At 44.2% G+C, this 16172-nt stretch overlaps 1 protein-coding gene across 5 annotated transcripts in view; it reads right to left on the reverse strand.

Moving 5' to 3' along the window:
• ATXN3 (ataxin 3) overlaps positions 1-16172 on the reverse strand; it is a 45435-nt gene that overhangs the window by 9933 nt on the left and 19330 nt on the right. For 4 of the 5 annotated variants that reach the window (XM_029597814.1, XM_029597816.1, XM_029597815.1 and 1 more), the window contains 5 exons: positions 15687-15774; positions 14432-14564; positions 8174-8349; positions 7733-7856; positions 3642-3724 (listed from right to left, as the gene is read on the reverse strand). In XM_029597814.1, the coding sequence (XP_029453674.1) occupies positions 3642-3724; positions 7733-7856; positions 8174-8349; positions 14432-14564; positions 15687-15774 (604 nt within the window). The remainder of the gene's footprint in view (positions 1-3641; positions 3725-7732; positions 7857-8173; positions 8350-14431; positions 14565-15686; positions 15775-16172) is intronic. The other variant, XM_029597817.1, reaches the window with a different exon arrangement.

A 16172-nucleotide genomic window follows, 5' to 3' on the forward strand; every position in this document is an offset into this window, starting at 1 on the left:
GACCAGTTCCAAGACGAATACCTTCCTGAGGACTGGAGCTGAGAGCTCCCTGATACTCTGGTAGACCGAATCCACCTATTTCCTCTAAAACGGGAATGTGAAGAAAAGGACCCTTTTGGCTTAGGTTTATCTTTATTTATTTTTATTTATTTAAAATCTTTTCTATACCATCGTTAAGCGGGTGCCATCACAACGGTTCACAATAGGGCACCTAACTATATGTTGTATAAAGTGTCTAGAATTCTAACAATTAAACAGGTGCCATCAAAATACTGTAATATAGTTTCATAATAAATATTATTTGGTGGGTGTTATAAGTCATGTCCAATTTTCTCTGTCTCAGCTATAAGATAAAGTACTACTTAACTCTAGTTCTTTGTTGTTGAAAAAATAAAAAAGGAAAGAATTAGAATATAAAAATGAGAAACACACGCATTGAGAAAAAAAGGTATGTGTGTGGGAGTTTGACTGACCGTTACCAACATTTCCCTGGGTTCTCCCAGGTATGCTTGTTTAAATAGCCATGTTTTTAAACTTTTTCTGAAGGTTTTGATGTTTCTTTGCAATCTGATTTCTAAAGGCATATTGTTCCATATTGGGGGTCCTGCTAGGGATAGGGCCCTATCCCTTACCTGTGTTAGTCTGGCCGTCTTAACTGAGGGAATAGTTAGCAGTTCTTTGTTTGCTGATCTCAGGTTTCTGTGGGGGGTATGTACGTGGAGGGCTGTGTTCAGCCACTCTGCTTTTTCGTCATGTATTAATTTATGTATGGTGCATAAAGTCTTGTATTGTATTCTTTGTTCAATGGGTAACCAGTGTAGTTCTATTAAAGTTTCGGTGATATGTTCTCTTTTACTTTTACCAGTTAAAATTCTTGCAGCTGTGTTTTGTAGTATCTGTAGTGGTCTTATTGTGGTGTGTGGTAGGCCCAGTAGGAGGGCATTACAGTAGTCAGTACTGGAAAACATTAAGGCTTGTAATACTGAGCAGAAGTTGGTAGGCGTTAGTAGTGGTTTTAGTCTTCTAAGAGTCATAAGTTTGGCGTATCCTTCTCTTACTTTTTGAGATATGTGTTGTTTCATATTTAGTTCTGAATCGATTATCACTCCCAGGTTTCGTACTCTCTCAACTAGTTGTATTTTTTGGTTGTTATTGATTGTAATTGGGTTCTGAATGATCGTTATGTTTTTCGTTCTAGGTGTAAGAATTCAGTTTTCTCTATATTGATGACTAGTTCCATTTGGTTTAGAAGTTGTTTTATTATATCTAGGTACATGTTGGCTAATTTAGTGTTTTCTCAATTGTGTCATCAATTGGGAGTATTAACTGAATATCGTCGGCGTATATATAGTGTGAAATTCCTAACCCTGCTAGCAGGTGACAAAGGCAGCATGTATATGTTGAATAGTGTGGCAGATAGGGCAGATCCCTGCGGAACTCCTGTTTGAAGGTTTATTTTCACTGACATTACGTCTTTGATTTGTTCTTGGAAGTATCTGTTATTTAGGTATGATTTAAACCACATGAGTGTTTTATTGCTTAATCCTATTTCTTCCAATCTATTTAGTAGTATGTCATGGTTTACTGGGTCTTCAGGCAGTTTATGAACCCTGTTCTCCCCGAGAAGCTTGATCATCTCCTCCAAGTCCCGACCAAAGAGCAGCTTCCCCTTGAAAGGCAAGGCTCCTGAGTCTTGGATGAGACATCGGCCAACCAATTCCTCAACCAGAGGAGCCTGCGGGCCGAAACTGCCGACATCATTGTCCTGGAGGATGTCCTCATCAGATCATACAATGCATCAGTGCCATAGGCCACCACAGCTTCCAGCCGCTCCACCTGCTGCGTCTCAGGGCTCAGACAATGGCTTGTCAGCTTGCAACTGCTGAACCCATTGCAAGCCAGCCCTCAAATGAAACTGCTACAGACAGCTACTCAAAAATCTCTTTTTGAGGTGCACTTCCAGCTTCCAATCCTGAAGGTCCTTCAGGGCAGTTGCACCAGCAACTGGAATAGTTGTCTTCTTGGTAACTGCTGAAATGGATACATCCACCTTTAGAAGTTCCAGTGTTTCCTCTGGCAAAGGATACAACTTATCCATAGCTCTGCTGACCTTCAGGCCTGTGTCGGGAGTATCCCACTCCCTAAACACCAACATGCTGACCGACTGGTGAAAAGGAAAGGACCTTGTTGGACCGCGAAAGCCAGTCATGACTGGGTCCTCTTCATTCAAGCAGAGTCCCTTTGCGGGACCTTTATACCCAGCTCTGCCAGAACTGTAAGAATCAAGAGGTCTAGCTCCTCCCAGTGGAACACCACCACCACTTTGGGATATCCCCTTCCACAGAGGGGATTTTGCTCAGCGCCTGTTTTGGATCCTGGTCCGTGAAACCTGGATCCAACCCAGATTGGCCCTGGGCCTGCGGATCCCCCACCTCTGAAGTAATAGATAGTGCTGGGGCCCCTGGGACCCGCCAGATCCTTGTAGCCCCAGTTGTTCGAGAGGTCCTAGCCCTCTTAGCCAGTCTTGAGTGTGCCGAAGACCCCTGCCCAGCTTTAGCCTTTCTGGCCTTATATGTAAGAGGAGAACAAACTCAGATGAGAAAGAGGAGAAAGAATCAGAACTCTCTAGGGAAATATCTTCACGTGCTGAAGGATCCCCCTTCAGCCTCCTGACCTCCCCCGGAGGCCCTAACGACAGGGGATGACAAGGAACACCACAATGAAATTCCCCTCCCCGGCACATGAGGCAGCGGAGAATGTGGACAAAATGGCTACCATTCCCACGCTCTACGGGAAGGGGTTGTCCACCGGCTGCCTCACAGCAGAGAGCCTCCCAGGCTTGCGGAGCCAGGCTGAAGCAGCTGTCACCTTCTCTGAAGTGTCCTCTCCTCCGGAGAGACACCAGGAGCATCGGCCCTCCAGCACGGCCCGCGCAGTATTGAAAACGTTGCACCAAGCCGCGGCAAGAACAAAACACCTCCGGAGGAACAGGAACTAAAAAGGATCCACCTGATTTCCTGCGATGAAGGACTCTGGGAAGCGTGCCATACCACAGCAACTCTTTCTATATGCCTTAGTCTCTTCCCTTTTTTTTTTTTTTTTTTGGACAAAGCTTTAAACCTTAAAGCTAAACTTAAAATAAGGAATTAAAGACAAGCAGCACTTCCCTTGGCTGGAGACTGGCAGCATGCTCTGTTCCTCCTTCAAGGTGAGGGAACTGGAACCTCCACTTTCTACCCTGTCCGGCAAACAGGAACCGAGCATACAAGGGTTCCCAATCCCCTGCTCATGCACCTCACAAACCAGGAGGTATGGCCCCACCGGGACCTAGCAACCCCCTGGGAGGCAAGCAATTGGTGTTGTAAACTTTTCCTTTTTTTTTTTTAATCTCATACTGCAGGATTTGCACCTCCACCATCTGCTGGAGACAGAAAAATACTGAGGGACTGCAGGTGGCACCTCGTGTTAAATGACAGTGTCAGCGAAACCTTCTCTGTCTCCATCTGCTGGAGGGGAGGCAAAACCCAGGAGTCTGGACTGATCCGGGTACGTACAGGGAATGTTCCACTATCCCAACTAGCACGTGGCACTGCCGTACAACCAAGCTAAGGAGCTAAAATGAGAACCAGGAAGGCCTGTACCTGGATCGATTCCTAGTGCATTGGAACTTGTAGTTGGCTTATCATGTAGATCTTTCAATTCCTTCTGAATTGCCTGTTGCTGCCTGTGGGAATCAAACCACCGAGATGAGTGGGAAGTAAGGGCATGCATACATGATCTGATTTCTCTGAGCTTTTTCCCATAGGCACAACATGGGAGGAAGCCCTGGACTGTTCAGAGGAAAAGCAAAGTCTTGATATCCATCCATGTAGAACTCTACCTCATCCCATCCAGTTAGCTGCATTTCAGTCTGTACTCAGCCCAGCCTCTAACCAAGGGCAAGGCAATTCTTACGTGCATTTAATACTCTCCTGCGACTATATTGGTTTTGCATATGGTACAAATATGGATTACTTTTGAAGGGTGGTTCCAGAAGGGATTACATCCTGCAAAGAATCCAGCATACGTCCAAGAAATACAGGAATATCTTTAAAACATGCAGACAGGACTAAGTTACTGCACTTATGAAACAACCCTGGTCCACAAATGCTGCTTATTTTGCTTCTAAAACAAAATTTGTATTGCCTAGCTGTACTGCTAGAGTGATATCATCAAGCGCTACCAGGTAACCTATAAAAGCTGTGCTGTGTGGCACACCCCTAGGAATTGTTCCCCCTGGTTGTATTTTCTTTCTCCAAACTAGTCCATGGGCAAGAAGAGGGAAGGCACTGTTTGAACTCTCCCAATCAAGTCTGTTGCTCCTCCTCTAATGTCCCCACTAATCTTGGAGATGTTCATTTTTTCATCTAATCCAGGAAACTTGTCAGGGAATAAAGAGCTTGAGGCTTTAGTTTTTGCCTATCTGTGGCACTGCTTCCTTCTAAAGTTAGAGTGGGTCTCTCTGCAGAATCTGTGGGGAGTTTCCAGTCCCCCTCCCAGTGTTGGGAACAGTTCTGTGACGTTAGAAAAGCCATTCTAGACTAACTGGTTCCCAAGAAGCTTGAGGCTCGGCCACACACTCCAGTCCTATTAAACCACTTTTATAACTTTAGAAACATTGTGGTTCGCCATAATGGGGCTTGAAAAATCTCTTACCGCTAAGATTGATAAGATATTGTCATCGACTGAAGATTTGCATTCACAAGTGTGTTCTCATTCCCAATTAATTCAAGATAAGGGGGAAAAGATAGTGAAACTTGAGACGCAATGCTCTATATTGCAGAACTGTAGAGCAATTTTGATTAGAGATAATGAGGTTTTACATCATAAATTAGAAAAATATGGAAAATTACTCAAGGAGCTTGATATTGCATTTGTTTAAATTTTCTGGTAGTCTTCAATTGTATCACCCTTAGACATATTAAGGAAATTTTATACGGATATGTCGAAAGTTTCCTCCGATAAAATGCTTTCCTTATGAGAGGAGTTGTATCTTCCTGATAAGGGTAAAGTAGGTCCTTACTGTAAATGTATCTGTAAAATCTGATTTATCATCTTCTAATAATTTATATTTGTCAGCTTTTCTCCAGGAGTCTCAAGTAGAAATTTGATCTAGAGCATCATTAATAGTTACCTATGCGCTGGAACCTGATAAGATCTGGATATTAAAAATGTCTGCTATGGCTGTATTAAGAAATCCGACACTGGTATTTATTTCAAAAATAAATTTCTTCTTCAGGGGAATCGTTGTGTTCCTCCGTACTTTCCTCGATTTCAATCGGGGAAAATACGGAACAACGTAAGAAATTTCCATGCAGGGTCAGACCAAGGGTCCATAGAAACATAGAAATGACGGCAGAAGAAGACCAAACGGCCCATCCAGTCTGCCCAGCAAGCTTCACACATTTTTTTCTCATACTTATCTGTTTCTCTTAGCTCTTTGGTTCTATTTCCCTTCCACCCCCACCATTAATGTAGAGAGCAGTGATGGAGCTGCATCTAAGTGAAATAGCAAGCTTGATTAGTTAGAGGTAGTAGGGGTAGTAACCGCCGCAATAAGCAAGCTACACCCATGCTTATTTGTTTTACCCAGACTATGTTATTCAGCCCTTATTGGTTGTTTTTCTTCTCCCCTGCCGTTGAAGCAGGGAGCTACACTGGATATGCGTTAAGTATCAGTTTTTCTTCTCCCCTGCCGTTGAAGCAGAGAGCTATGCTGGATATGCATGAAGTATCAGTTTTTCTTCTCCCCTGCCGTTGAAGCAGAGAGCTATGCTGGATATGCGTGAAGTATCAATTTTTCTTCTCCCCTGCCGTTGAAGCAGAGAGCTATGCTGGATATGCGTGAAGTATCAGTTTTTCTTCTCCCCTGCCCAGCAAACTGCCGAGCATCCTGCCCAGCATCCTGTTTCCAACAGAGGCCAAACCAGGCCACAAGAACCTGGCAATTACCCAAACACCAAAGCTATTCCCTTATTTATCCCATGCTTTTTTGAATTCAGATACTGTTTTTGTCTCCACCACTTCCACTGTTTGCTAAAGAACATCCATGGCTACAATGCTGCAGTTGGAGAACACGATTCCCCTGAAGAAGAAGAAATATTTATTTTCGAAACACGGCCCCTGTCGGGTTTCTTAAAAAGCCATAGCAGACACCAATTTTTGGATTACAAGACTTGAAAAGATAAGGATCTAATACAGCCATAGCAGACACAGATCTAGGATTATAAGACTCAGATAAGTTTTTAAGAGTATTTAATATCTGCTGAAAAACATACCATCATTTTAGAGCATTCAAAAGCATTTCTTAATAAATATTCAGTTAACAAGGAAGGAGGGGGGCGATGATAAAAAAACTGCTAACCTAAGTATTTATATGCTTGGTAGCTTGAGGATTTGAGCATTTTCCTCCACTTTCTTGTTGTATGCACAGCAGTTGATAGCAGATGATTTATACCAGATCTAAAACACTTGTGCATACAGTTATAGTCCTAAACTGAGAGCAGATTCTCTTCCTAATACCTCACATATTTTAATAATCTAGATTTACACATTGCCTTTTATCCAAATAGGCTACCAATGTAGCTTATATGTTAACTAGCCGTTAAGCCCGTAACAACGGGCTCGGTCCGTTTTCTTCCCACTCCTCCCCGTCATTCTCCCTCCTCCTTCACTCTCTCTCCCCCCTCCCTCTCACCTCCCCTCCCCCTCCCTCTCTCTCCCCCCTCCCTGACACCTCCCTCCCTCTCACCTTCCCCTCCCTCTCCTCAGTCACTCCCTCTCTCCTTTAAGATCATCCACAACCGGCAGATCTCGGGGGGGGGGTGTGTGTGTGTGTGTGTGTGTGTGTGTGTGTCACTCCCGCGCGGCGGCGCCACTGCTTCTCCTCCCGCTCCTGCCGGCAGATCTCGGGGGGGGGGGTGTCACTCCCGCGCGCGCGGCACCGCTGCTGCTGCTGCTCCTCCCGCTCCTGCTTCGCGGCCGCTCCTGCGGCCCCACCGCTCCTCCTCCCGCTCCTGCGGCCCCACCGCCATTTTTTTTTTTTGGGGCACGCACGGCTCTGACAGACGTGCTCGCCCGCACATGCGCGGTAGAGCTGCTCTCTACTGCGCATTTGCGGGCCGTCGGTCAGAGCCCATTTATAAGGTAGATATTTTAGAAACACGCATCCAACCATTATTATTATTACTCAGTTCCAGCTGGGAAACCAAGGCACGGGAAGATAAGATGGCTTGTCAGAGTCACAGACAGCACAGGGAGACTAAGTAACATCTTCATAGTTTTCTGTTAGCTCAGTACTTCGGACAACATCTCCTCCCAGAAAGCCCATCACAGTTTTAAATGGATTTACCAGTACGTGGGTTTGCTACAGGAAGCAAGCACTAACTGCTCTGCAATCATCCTCTGTACCAGCTGTGCTATAACTCTAAGCACGAGTTTGGTAATTTCACTGCTTCTGATACCCTAACTTGGCCACATCCATCCCCCCAAAATATAAAATAAACTGCTGCTTTTTAGCAAGTAGTTTGCTGCCAAAATAGTCACACTGATTCTTGGCAAACAAATCCTAAAAAAAATAAGCATGTTTTCTTAAGCCAATTCATAAATTAGATTTTCAAGGCCTACATCAGAATTTGAATATATAGTTTTACTTTCCAAACATGCAGTTTTAATTCTGTATGAATCACATTACTTGTCGAAGTAGATCTGTCTTCTCCTTCGCAGCTCTTCGGAAGAAAGCGATTCACACGCTCTGGGTCCCACAGACGGAGGAATGTCCTGCAGTGCAGTTTCTGGAGGCTCACTTCTGGGACCCCCTGGAATATAAAAACATTTCACTGTATCAAGCAACCGAAGATAAAAATGAAAAACCGCTATCGTCAAAGTAACTGCAAAGCATGCACTACTGGAATTTCGGATAAACCACCATTGGGGAAACTATGGATTACTTTTTGAAGAAAAAATGTCAACATGTAGCAGCACAAAGATTATGGTTACTTTTGCATTTGTTTTAAAGAATATGCTAACTTACGCTGAACTGAATTTGCTGGTGGAAAACACTTTCATCATCTTGTTTGGTTGAAGCATTATGGATTTTGCCCTTTACACATTCCCTTTCTGGGGTACTGCCTACCTTGCATACTAAGCTGAATGGCCCTGCGAAGATCGGCTTCTTCGTCTTCCATGTCAATTTCATGTCTGCTAAGGGCAAGGGCTTTCTGGAGATTCTCCTCATCTTCATCTAGCATTCTTGTCCCATCGTAGAGCGTACTGGCTACTAATATTTGTTCCAGGTCTCCTTTCTGTTCCCTGGGTACAGGACATAAATTGAGAATATGCAGCCACCTATTGACTCAACAGTTTTAGTCAAGTCTAGAACGTCTGCATCCTATTCAGAATTATATCTAAAATTACTATAACCATATCCTAGGGACTGCGGCTTTACGATCAAATGTAAACTGAATATGTGACTCTGTTCTAATCCTACTCAAAGAAAGAGTAAGCTCCTTAAAATAAAAGTGTACCAAAAACATCTCAGGCCCCTTCCTCACAAAAACAAAAATACATTTGGTGAATAGACTAAATAGACTGTATTACTGATACCACACTTCAAGAAGTCTATAGGTTTCATGCTATTATCCTGCTCATAAAACTTAGTGTAAAATACCCAGGGCTTCTGTTCTTAAGTTTAACTGATAAACACCAATAAAAAAAACCCTTATGCAAAATAAAATAGATGCTTATTGGATAAACATTGGAAAACATCACTGCCTCTAGTACTCTCTCAATTTTCCCCTTAGGTGTTGTCTCTTTTCCATGCTGATGACTCAGCTGCATAAAGGACAGGCTGGTGGAGAGAGATCTGGGGCTGTGGGGGGAGAGGAGAGAGTGCTAGGTTGGGGGGCAGGGAGGGACACGCTGGTGCTGGTTATTGGGAAAAATGAGAGTATTCTTTTGTTAAGGAAGTGCATTTGTGTTACGGAAATGTATGTATTTGATTCAACCAGAAAAAGATACCCAGCAATAGTACCTGTGCTGCAATAACACAGATTGTATCCTCAAAGCACCCCTAGGTAGCTAGTAAATAAACACCTCAATTTATAATCTATAAATTTCTAAAAACAGAAGCTGTAATCATACATTCTGTACAATGCATAAAAAGGGCAAGTGAGGCTAAAAAATCTTTTAAATGTAAATGATCTTATTGGGGGGGGGGGGGGGGAATTTATAAAAGCAGTGCTGATATAGTAAAGCCCGGGTTTGGATGCGCGTTTGACACGCTAGTTTTTCCCCTTATTCAGTAAGGGGTAACAGCGCGTCGAAAACATGCGGCCAACCCCCCCCCTCCCCCCCCGAAACTAATAGCGCCCACAACATGCAAATGCATGTTGTGGGCGCTATTAGGTATTCCCGCGCGATTCAGAAAGCAAAATGTGCAGCGAAGCCGCACATTTTACTTTCAAAAATTAACTCCTGCTCAAAGGCAGGCGCTAATTTTGGCCAGCACCGGGGAAGTGTCTACTGAGAGTACCCCCAATAGAAGACATGAGTGTCCTGATATAGAACCAGGACATTCTCTGTGGCCGCCCCATCCTTGGGAACAGTCTACTTTTAGAAGTTTGTCAGGAGGCAAATTTCCTTGGGTTCCATAAGAGTTAGATATTTCTTTTCCCATCTTACTACCGTATTTTTCGCTCCATAAGACGCACTTTTTTTCCCCAAAAAATGGGGGGGAAATGTGGGTGCGTCTTATGGAGCGAAGGTAGTGTCTCTCCCTCTCGCGTGCCGTTCCCCGCCCCCTCCCAATCAGCATGGTGACGCGGGTGTGTCACATTCTGCCGGCGGAACTTGAGCTCCCTGCCCGTCTGCTGTTCCCGGGGTGCATCTCCCTCTCGCGCGCCGTTCCCCGCCCCCTCCCAATCAGCATGGGGACGCGGGTGTGTCACATTCTGCCGGCGGAACTTGAACTCCCTGCCGGTCTGCTGTTCCCGGGGTGCATCTCGCTGCGAAGGCCGGCGCCGCGCAGGTCAGGCATCAGCTGTTTGAACTGCGTGGGCTATGGAGGCCCCTCCAGTTCGGATGGCCGGCATTTGATCTGTGCCGCGCCAGCCTTCGCAGTGGGATGCACCCTGGGAACAGCAGACCGGCAGGGAGCTGTTTGAACTGGAAGGGCCTCCGTAGCCCACGCGGTTCAAACAGATGATGACTGACCTGCGCCATGCCGATCTTGCAGTGAGCTGCACCCCGGGACCGGCGGGGAGCTCGGGCTCTGCCAGAAGACCTCTCTTGCAGTCCAGAGTAAGAACTTCACTCCTGTGGTTTGGATGTATTGGAGGGTCATAGGGGTGGTATACTGCCTGGGATGGAGGACACATGACACAGACCAGCAAATAGAATTACTGCCTGTGCTGATTAAGTGGCTACCTGTTGAAATATTAGGAGCAATTGCTCTCCTAATCAATGTAATATAGCCCTGACTATTTATTATTGAACTTTGGAGCAGTCATGAAAGTTTAAAATAACTGGTGTGAGAGAGCTGTGTGAATGAGGGAGAGAGTCTGAGTGTGTGATTGTCTGTGGGTATGTGTATATGTGAGGGAGAGCCAATGAGTTGAGTGGGGGAGAGTGCTAGTGAGTGTGAAAGAGCCTTGTATGATTGTGAGGGAGAGAAAAGCAGCAAGTACCTGTGTGGATTTTCTCTGCTTACTATAAAAAAACGAAACCAAAAAAATATCCCATGGACTGCCACCAGCGGGGAGCTCCGTACAGAGCCCATCAAGGGGACATAATTATTTTTCTTAATTTTCCTCCTCCAAATCCTAGGTGCGTCCTATGGTCAGGTGCGTCTTATAGTGCGAAAAATACGGTATATAGCAGGGAAATCAGGTTGGTGGCTTGCTGGGTTATTTACGTTATCTTAGTTTATTATTATTATTTTTCTGCTTTTCTGTACACCCTCCGACTTAATATCATAGCGATATTAAGTCAGAGGCTCCAAAAAAAAACCAAAACTTTAAATGTGCCCGTGGGTCGGAAGACGGATGCTCAATTATGCCGGCGTCCATTTTCCGAACCTGTGCCTGTCAGCGGGCTCGAGAACCGACGCCGGAAAAATTGCGCGTCGGCTGTCAAACCCGCTGACAGCTGCTGCTTCTGTCAAAAAGGAGGTGCTAGGGATGCACTATTGTCCCTAGCGCCTCCTTTTACCGCGGGTCCTCATTTAAATACTTGATTGCGCGCCCAGGAGAGTGGCCTGGGCGCGTGTTGGGAGAGCAGGCGCTCGCCTCGGAGCACCGGCTCTCCCGCGGGTTTTACTGTATTGGCCCGACAGTCAGGCCATGCTCTTCCAAGCAGGAGAGTTCAAAGCATGTAAGCAGAATAATTTCAATGGTAGAAGTAGAACGCAACAGAAAACGGTGTGCCCGAAGGTATTTATTTATTTATTTTAGTGCTTTGTTATACCGGCATTCATGATTTACAATCATATCATGTCGGTTTACATGGAACCGGGGTACAACAACCTTAAACAATTAACATAGCGAGGAAAGTAATAGTTACATTGAAACAGGGGTGATAGAACTGGGGGAAGAAGAAGACAAGCAGAAGGTAACTCAATGAGCAGAGCAATTATTTACAGTGAATTGGATGTTCAGTAATGCCAGCTAAGGCGGATCAGTGAACTTAGGGAAAGGCTTGTTTAAATAACCAGGTCTTAAGCCTTTTTCTAAATGTCAGTAGGCAAGGTTCTTGTCTGAGTTCAGGGGGGATAGCATTCCATATGGTTGGTCCTGCTGTAGAGGAAACCCGTTCTCTGGTGGCTAGATGATGGGTGGATTTGGTTTGCGGGGGGGGGGGGGGGGGGGTGCGTGCAGGGATCCTTTGTAGGCTTCTCTAATAGATCTAGACGAGGTGTGTAATCTGAGTGGGAATTGCAGGTTAAGAGGGGCTTGGTTGTGGATGATGGTGAGGGACTTGTGTTGAATTCTGAAACTTATTGGTAGCCAGTGCAGATTTCTGAGGATGGGTGTGATGTGGTCTCTTCTGCCAGTGTTTCTTAGGATTCTGGCCGCAGCGTTTTGAAGCATCTGAAGAGGTTTGATAGAAGAGGCGGGGAGACCTAGCAAAATGGAGTTGCAGTAGTCTATCTTGGAGAATAGAATGGCTTAGAGGACAGTTCTGTAATCTTGAAAGTGTAGAAGTGGTTTAATTCTTTTTAGAACCTGCAGTTTATAGAAGCAGTCTTTGGTTGTGTGGTTGATGAAAGTTTTTAAGTTCAGACGGTTGTCTATTAAGACTCCCAGGTCTCTTGCTTGGGTGACAAAGGTGTTAGTGAGTGACCTTTGAGGGGTATTGCTGTCGTCCGGGAAAATGAGGATGAGTTCGGTTTTAGCTGAACTGAGTATAAGGTTTAGGTTAGTGAGGAGGTGGTTGATCTCTCGGAGGCAATTTTCCCAGTACTTGAGTGTTTTAGTAATAGATTCTGTTATGGGGATCAGGATTTGCGTAAAGGAAGTGTTTTAATTTTAGGTTAGTTAGCAGCTGGCACAGGGGAAGGAGGTATATATTGAAGAGAGTGGGGGACAAGGAGGAACCCTGAGGAAGTACTAGTGAGGAATTGATGCGGGGGATTCTTTATTGTTGATTTTGACTTTATAGCCTCTGTTGCTGAGGAATGATTTGAACCATCTGAAGGCAGTTCCTGTTATTCCGATGTCAGAAAGTCTGTTGAGGAGGATGTCATGGTTTACGGTGTCAAAAGCTGCTGAGAGGTCGAGAAGAATTAGTAAAAAGGATTGCCCTTTGTCCAACCCCATGATGATGTGGTCTGTGCTTAGAGCCTTGCGGAATCTGTATTGAGAAGGGTGTAGTATTTTGTGTTCTTCAAGATAATCTGAGAGTTGAGAACTGACTAATTTTTCCATGATCTTGGCTACAAAAGGTAGGCTGGAGATAGGGCGGAAATTGTTGGGTTCCTTTGGATCTAAGTTTGGTTTTTTGAGAAGAGGTTTGAGAGAGGCGAGTTTTAGGGCGTCTGGGAAGATTCCATGTGATAAGAACAGTTTATGATATCGGCCAGAGGTTTGGAGATGGTGTCAGGTATCCGTAAGAGTAGTTTTGTTGGGATTTGGTCGTAGGGATGGGTAGAGGGTTTCATTTTCTTTATTAGAGTTTGAATCTCCAGGGCAGTAGTGGGTTCAAACGATTCAAGTGAGGTCCCTTTATTTGGGGGATAGTAGGAGGTGGGAGAGGATGTAGGGCAGGGAGGCAGGAGAGTTAAGAGGTTGGAGATTTTGTTTTGGAAAAAGATTGCCAGTTCATTGGCTTTAGATTGTGCATGGTCGTTAGGAATAGATGGGGTGCTAGTTTGTGTGAGCTCGGATACGTAGGAGAATAGTGCTTTAGCGTCAAAGACGAGGTGGTGAATTCTTTGAGCGTAGAAATCTCTTTTTGACCGAAGGGTGGAGTTCCTGTAGAAGTGGAGGGCAGATATGTAAGCAGATAATGTGCTGGGGCACGGGTCCTTGCGCCATTTATTTTCTTTTTGTCTGAGATTTTGTTTAACTCAGAGCTCCACTGAGAACCATGGTTGACTTCTGTGCGAGGTTGGATTGATTTTTTTAGTTGATAGTGGGCATAATTTGTAGTGCAAGAGGATTTCATCACGTTCACATTACTGGTTAGTGCAGAAGCTAAGCAGGGAAATATACGTATTTTATTTATTTAAAATATATGTCTATACTACCTCCCCAATCCAAACTGGAATGCTCAAACCAGTGTACAACAGTAGAAATACAATCAATCAATCAGGACAATCAATAAAGCACAATCAGTTAACACATAACATGCACATACACAGAAACATGAGAAATTGAGAATTAAAGTTTCAAAAAAACACAAATCCAAGCTGCAAACTATAATAAACTAAGATATCATAAATAACCCAGCAAGTCACCAACCTGATTACCCTGCTATATAGTAAGATGGGAAAAGAAATAGCCTAACTCTTATGGAACCCAAGGAAATTCGCCTCCTGACAAACTTCTAAAAGTAGACTGTTCCCAAGGATGGGGCGGCCACAGAGAATGTCCTGGTTCTATAACAGGACACTCTCATGTCTTTTATTGGGGGTACTCTCAGTAGACAACCCTGAGAGGAACAATACAGCACTACCCAATATAACACACTCATCACACTGCCGAAATCAAGAGTACTGCATGATATGGACATTGGAAAACTGGATATGAGACAGGAGAAATATAAGAAATATACTACTACATAAAAGAAAGGAGACTGATGAATAAGACCAGACAAGGAAGCAATAGTGCAAAGAAACAGGTGAGCTGATAATCTGGGCAGTTTAGCTAAGGAAGTTAAAACCTATTTACCTTACCTCTGTCCTTTTGGCTGGGTGACATCTTCTCCTATTAGTCTTGGTCGCTGTATTTGCTTTGCCCGAATCATGTGCAGCAGCTGGTCTGCCTCACAATCAGGGAGATCACCCTTAACAACAAATATAGAATAACCTGGGGAAGATACAACCATTTATCTGAAATGTCCAGGTATAGAACACACCTGCATACGCCAGCAAAGACATGCAAGCAATATTAAAAAAAAAAAAGAGAGCGAGAGATTCCACCAAATCTGCCTCTATGTGCACAGCCTGTGTGATGCTAAACCCACCTCCATGGCATCATAAAATTGTAACCCACCCCTGGTTTTCCAACTTTCATCTCAAAGCATTCTGCAGGGCAGCAAAAGGTGAGACTGCACTGTGATGGGATCTGAAATCCCAGTCCTCAGCTCGGGGCTTACTTTGCCAACATGCAGCAAGAGGCAATGGACATTAGGCAGAACACACAAGGCTGTTCTGTAGTTTGAAAAAACTCCTCCAAAGCATAAAGCCTACAACTGGCAGACTTACACCCATGCCTTTATTTATAAGCCTTTGATAATCTGCCTTTTCCTAAAGGTAGGCCCAAGGTGGACTGCATAAAATAACAAGGCACGGAGTACATAAGTAATGTTCATGTTAAAAGGGCATGGCGTACTGTGAACACAAGCAAAACGTGGACCATCTTTTGTGGAGTTTATGTCTGAGAGCTCTGCTTTTCTGCAAATACTGATGGGATTAAACTTGGTTACAAAGCACATACCCTGTGAGGCTTAGCAACCCTTTGAAAGTTATGAGGGAATCGGGTATATACATTATCTTGGATCTTCTCTATACGTGATTGCATTTCCATATTGAGCCCGTGCTTGCTCTGGTAATATGTTGTACTCTACAACAGTTAACAAGTATTACAATCTGATCGCATCCTCTTACTCTGGTGACATTAGCAACAACATGACAGTATTAGAAAAGGCAAGATAAGCGCAGTATTACATCTTCCAGTATTGGATGCGATCAGATTGTAATACTTGTTAACTGTTGTAGAGTACAACATATTACCAGAGCAAGGACGGGCTCAATATGGAAATGCAATCACGTATAGAGAAGATCCAAGATATTATACTATACCGTACTGTAACGTGCAGGGCAGGCTACATGCACTACCTCTGCATTATTCAACTACGGAGGTAACTGTTTGTAAAGTGCTTTGGAATCTGATGGAGATGAAAGATTCAATTTAAGTACAAATTATTACCTTCCTGTTGTAACTGAGCCAAGAAAAGTGCAAGGTACGTATCTGATATTAATTCTGGACCCGTTAGGAGAGAATTCAAGTTAAACCACTGAAAATAATCGAAGAGAAAACAAAGGAATCAACATTCAGGGCATAAAGCCTCTACAGCGGGGGCAGACAACTCCAGTCCTCAAGTCCGTCAGGTTTTCAGGATATCCACATTGAACATGCATGAGATGCATTTGCATGCAGCAGAGGCAATGTACGCAAATGCATCTCAAGTGCCGACAGCCTTAAAACCTGACCAGTGTCATGGCACCCAAGGGCCAGAGTTGCCTACCCCTGCTCTCCAGTTTTATTGTTACACTTGTCATTTCTTAAGGCACCATTAAGCTCCATCTCAGCCAGATTTTTTATTTATTTATTCTCCCATTTTGCAGTTTCCAAGCAACCGTTTAATGCAGATTACAAAATACATGTATAAAATCTAAATGAAACATACATAGC

This window comes from Rhinatrema bivittatum, chromosome 4 (genome assembly GCF_901001135.1).
Source record: "Rhinatrema bivittatum chromosome 4, aRhiBiv1.1, whole genome shotgun sequence".
NCBI lineage: Eukaryota > Metazoa > Chordata > Amphibia > Gymnophiona > Rhinatrematidae > Rhinatrema > Rhinatrema bivittatum.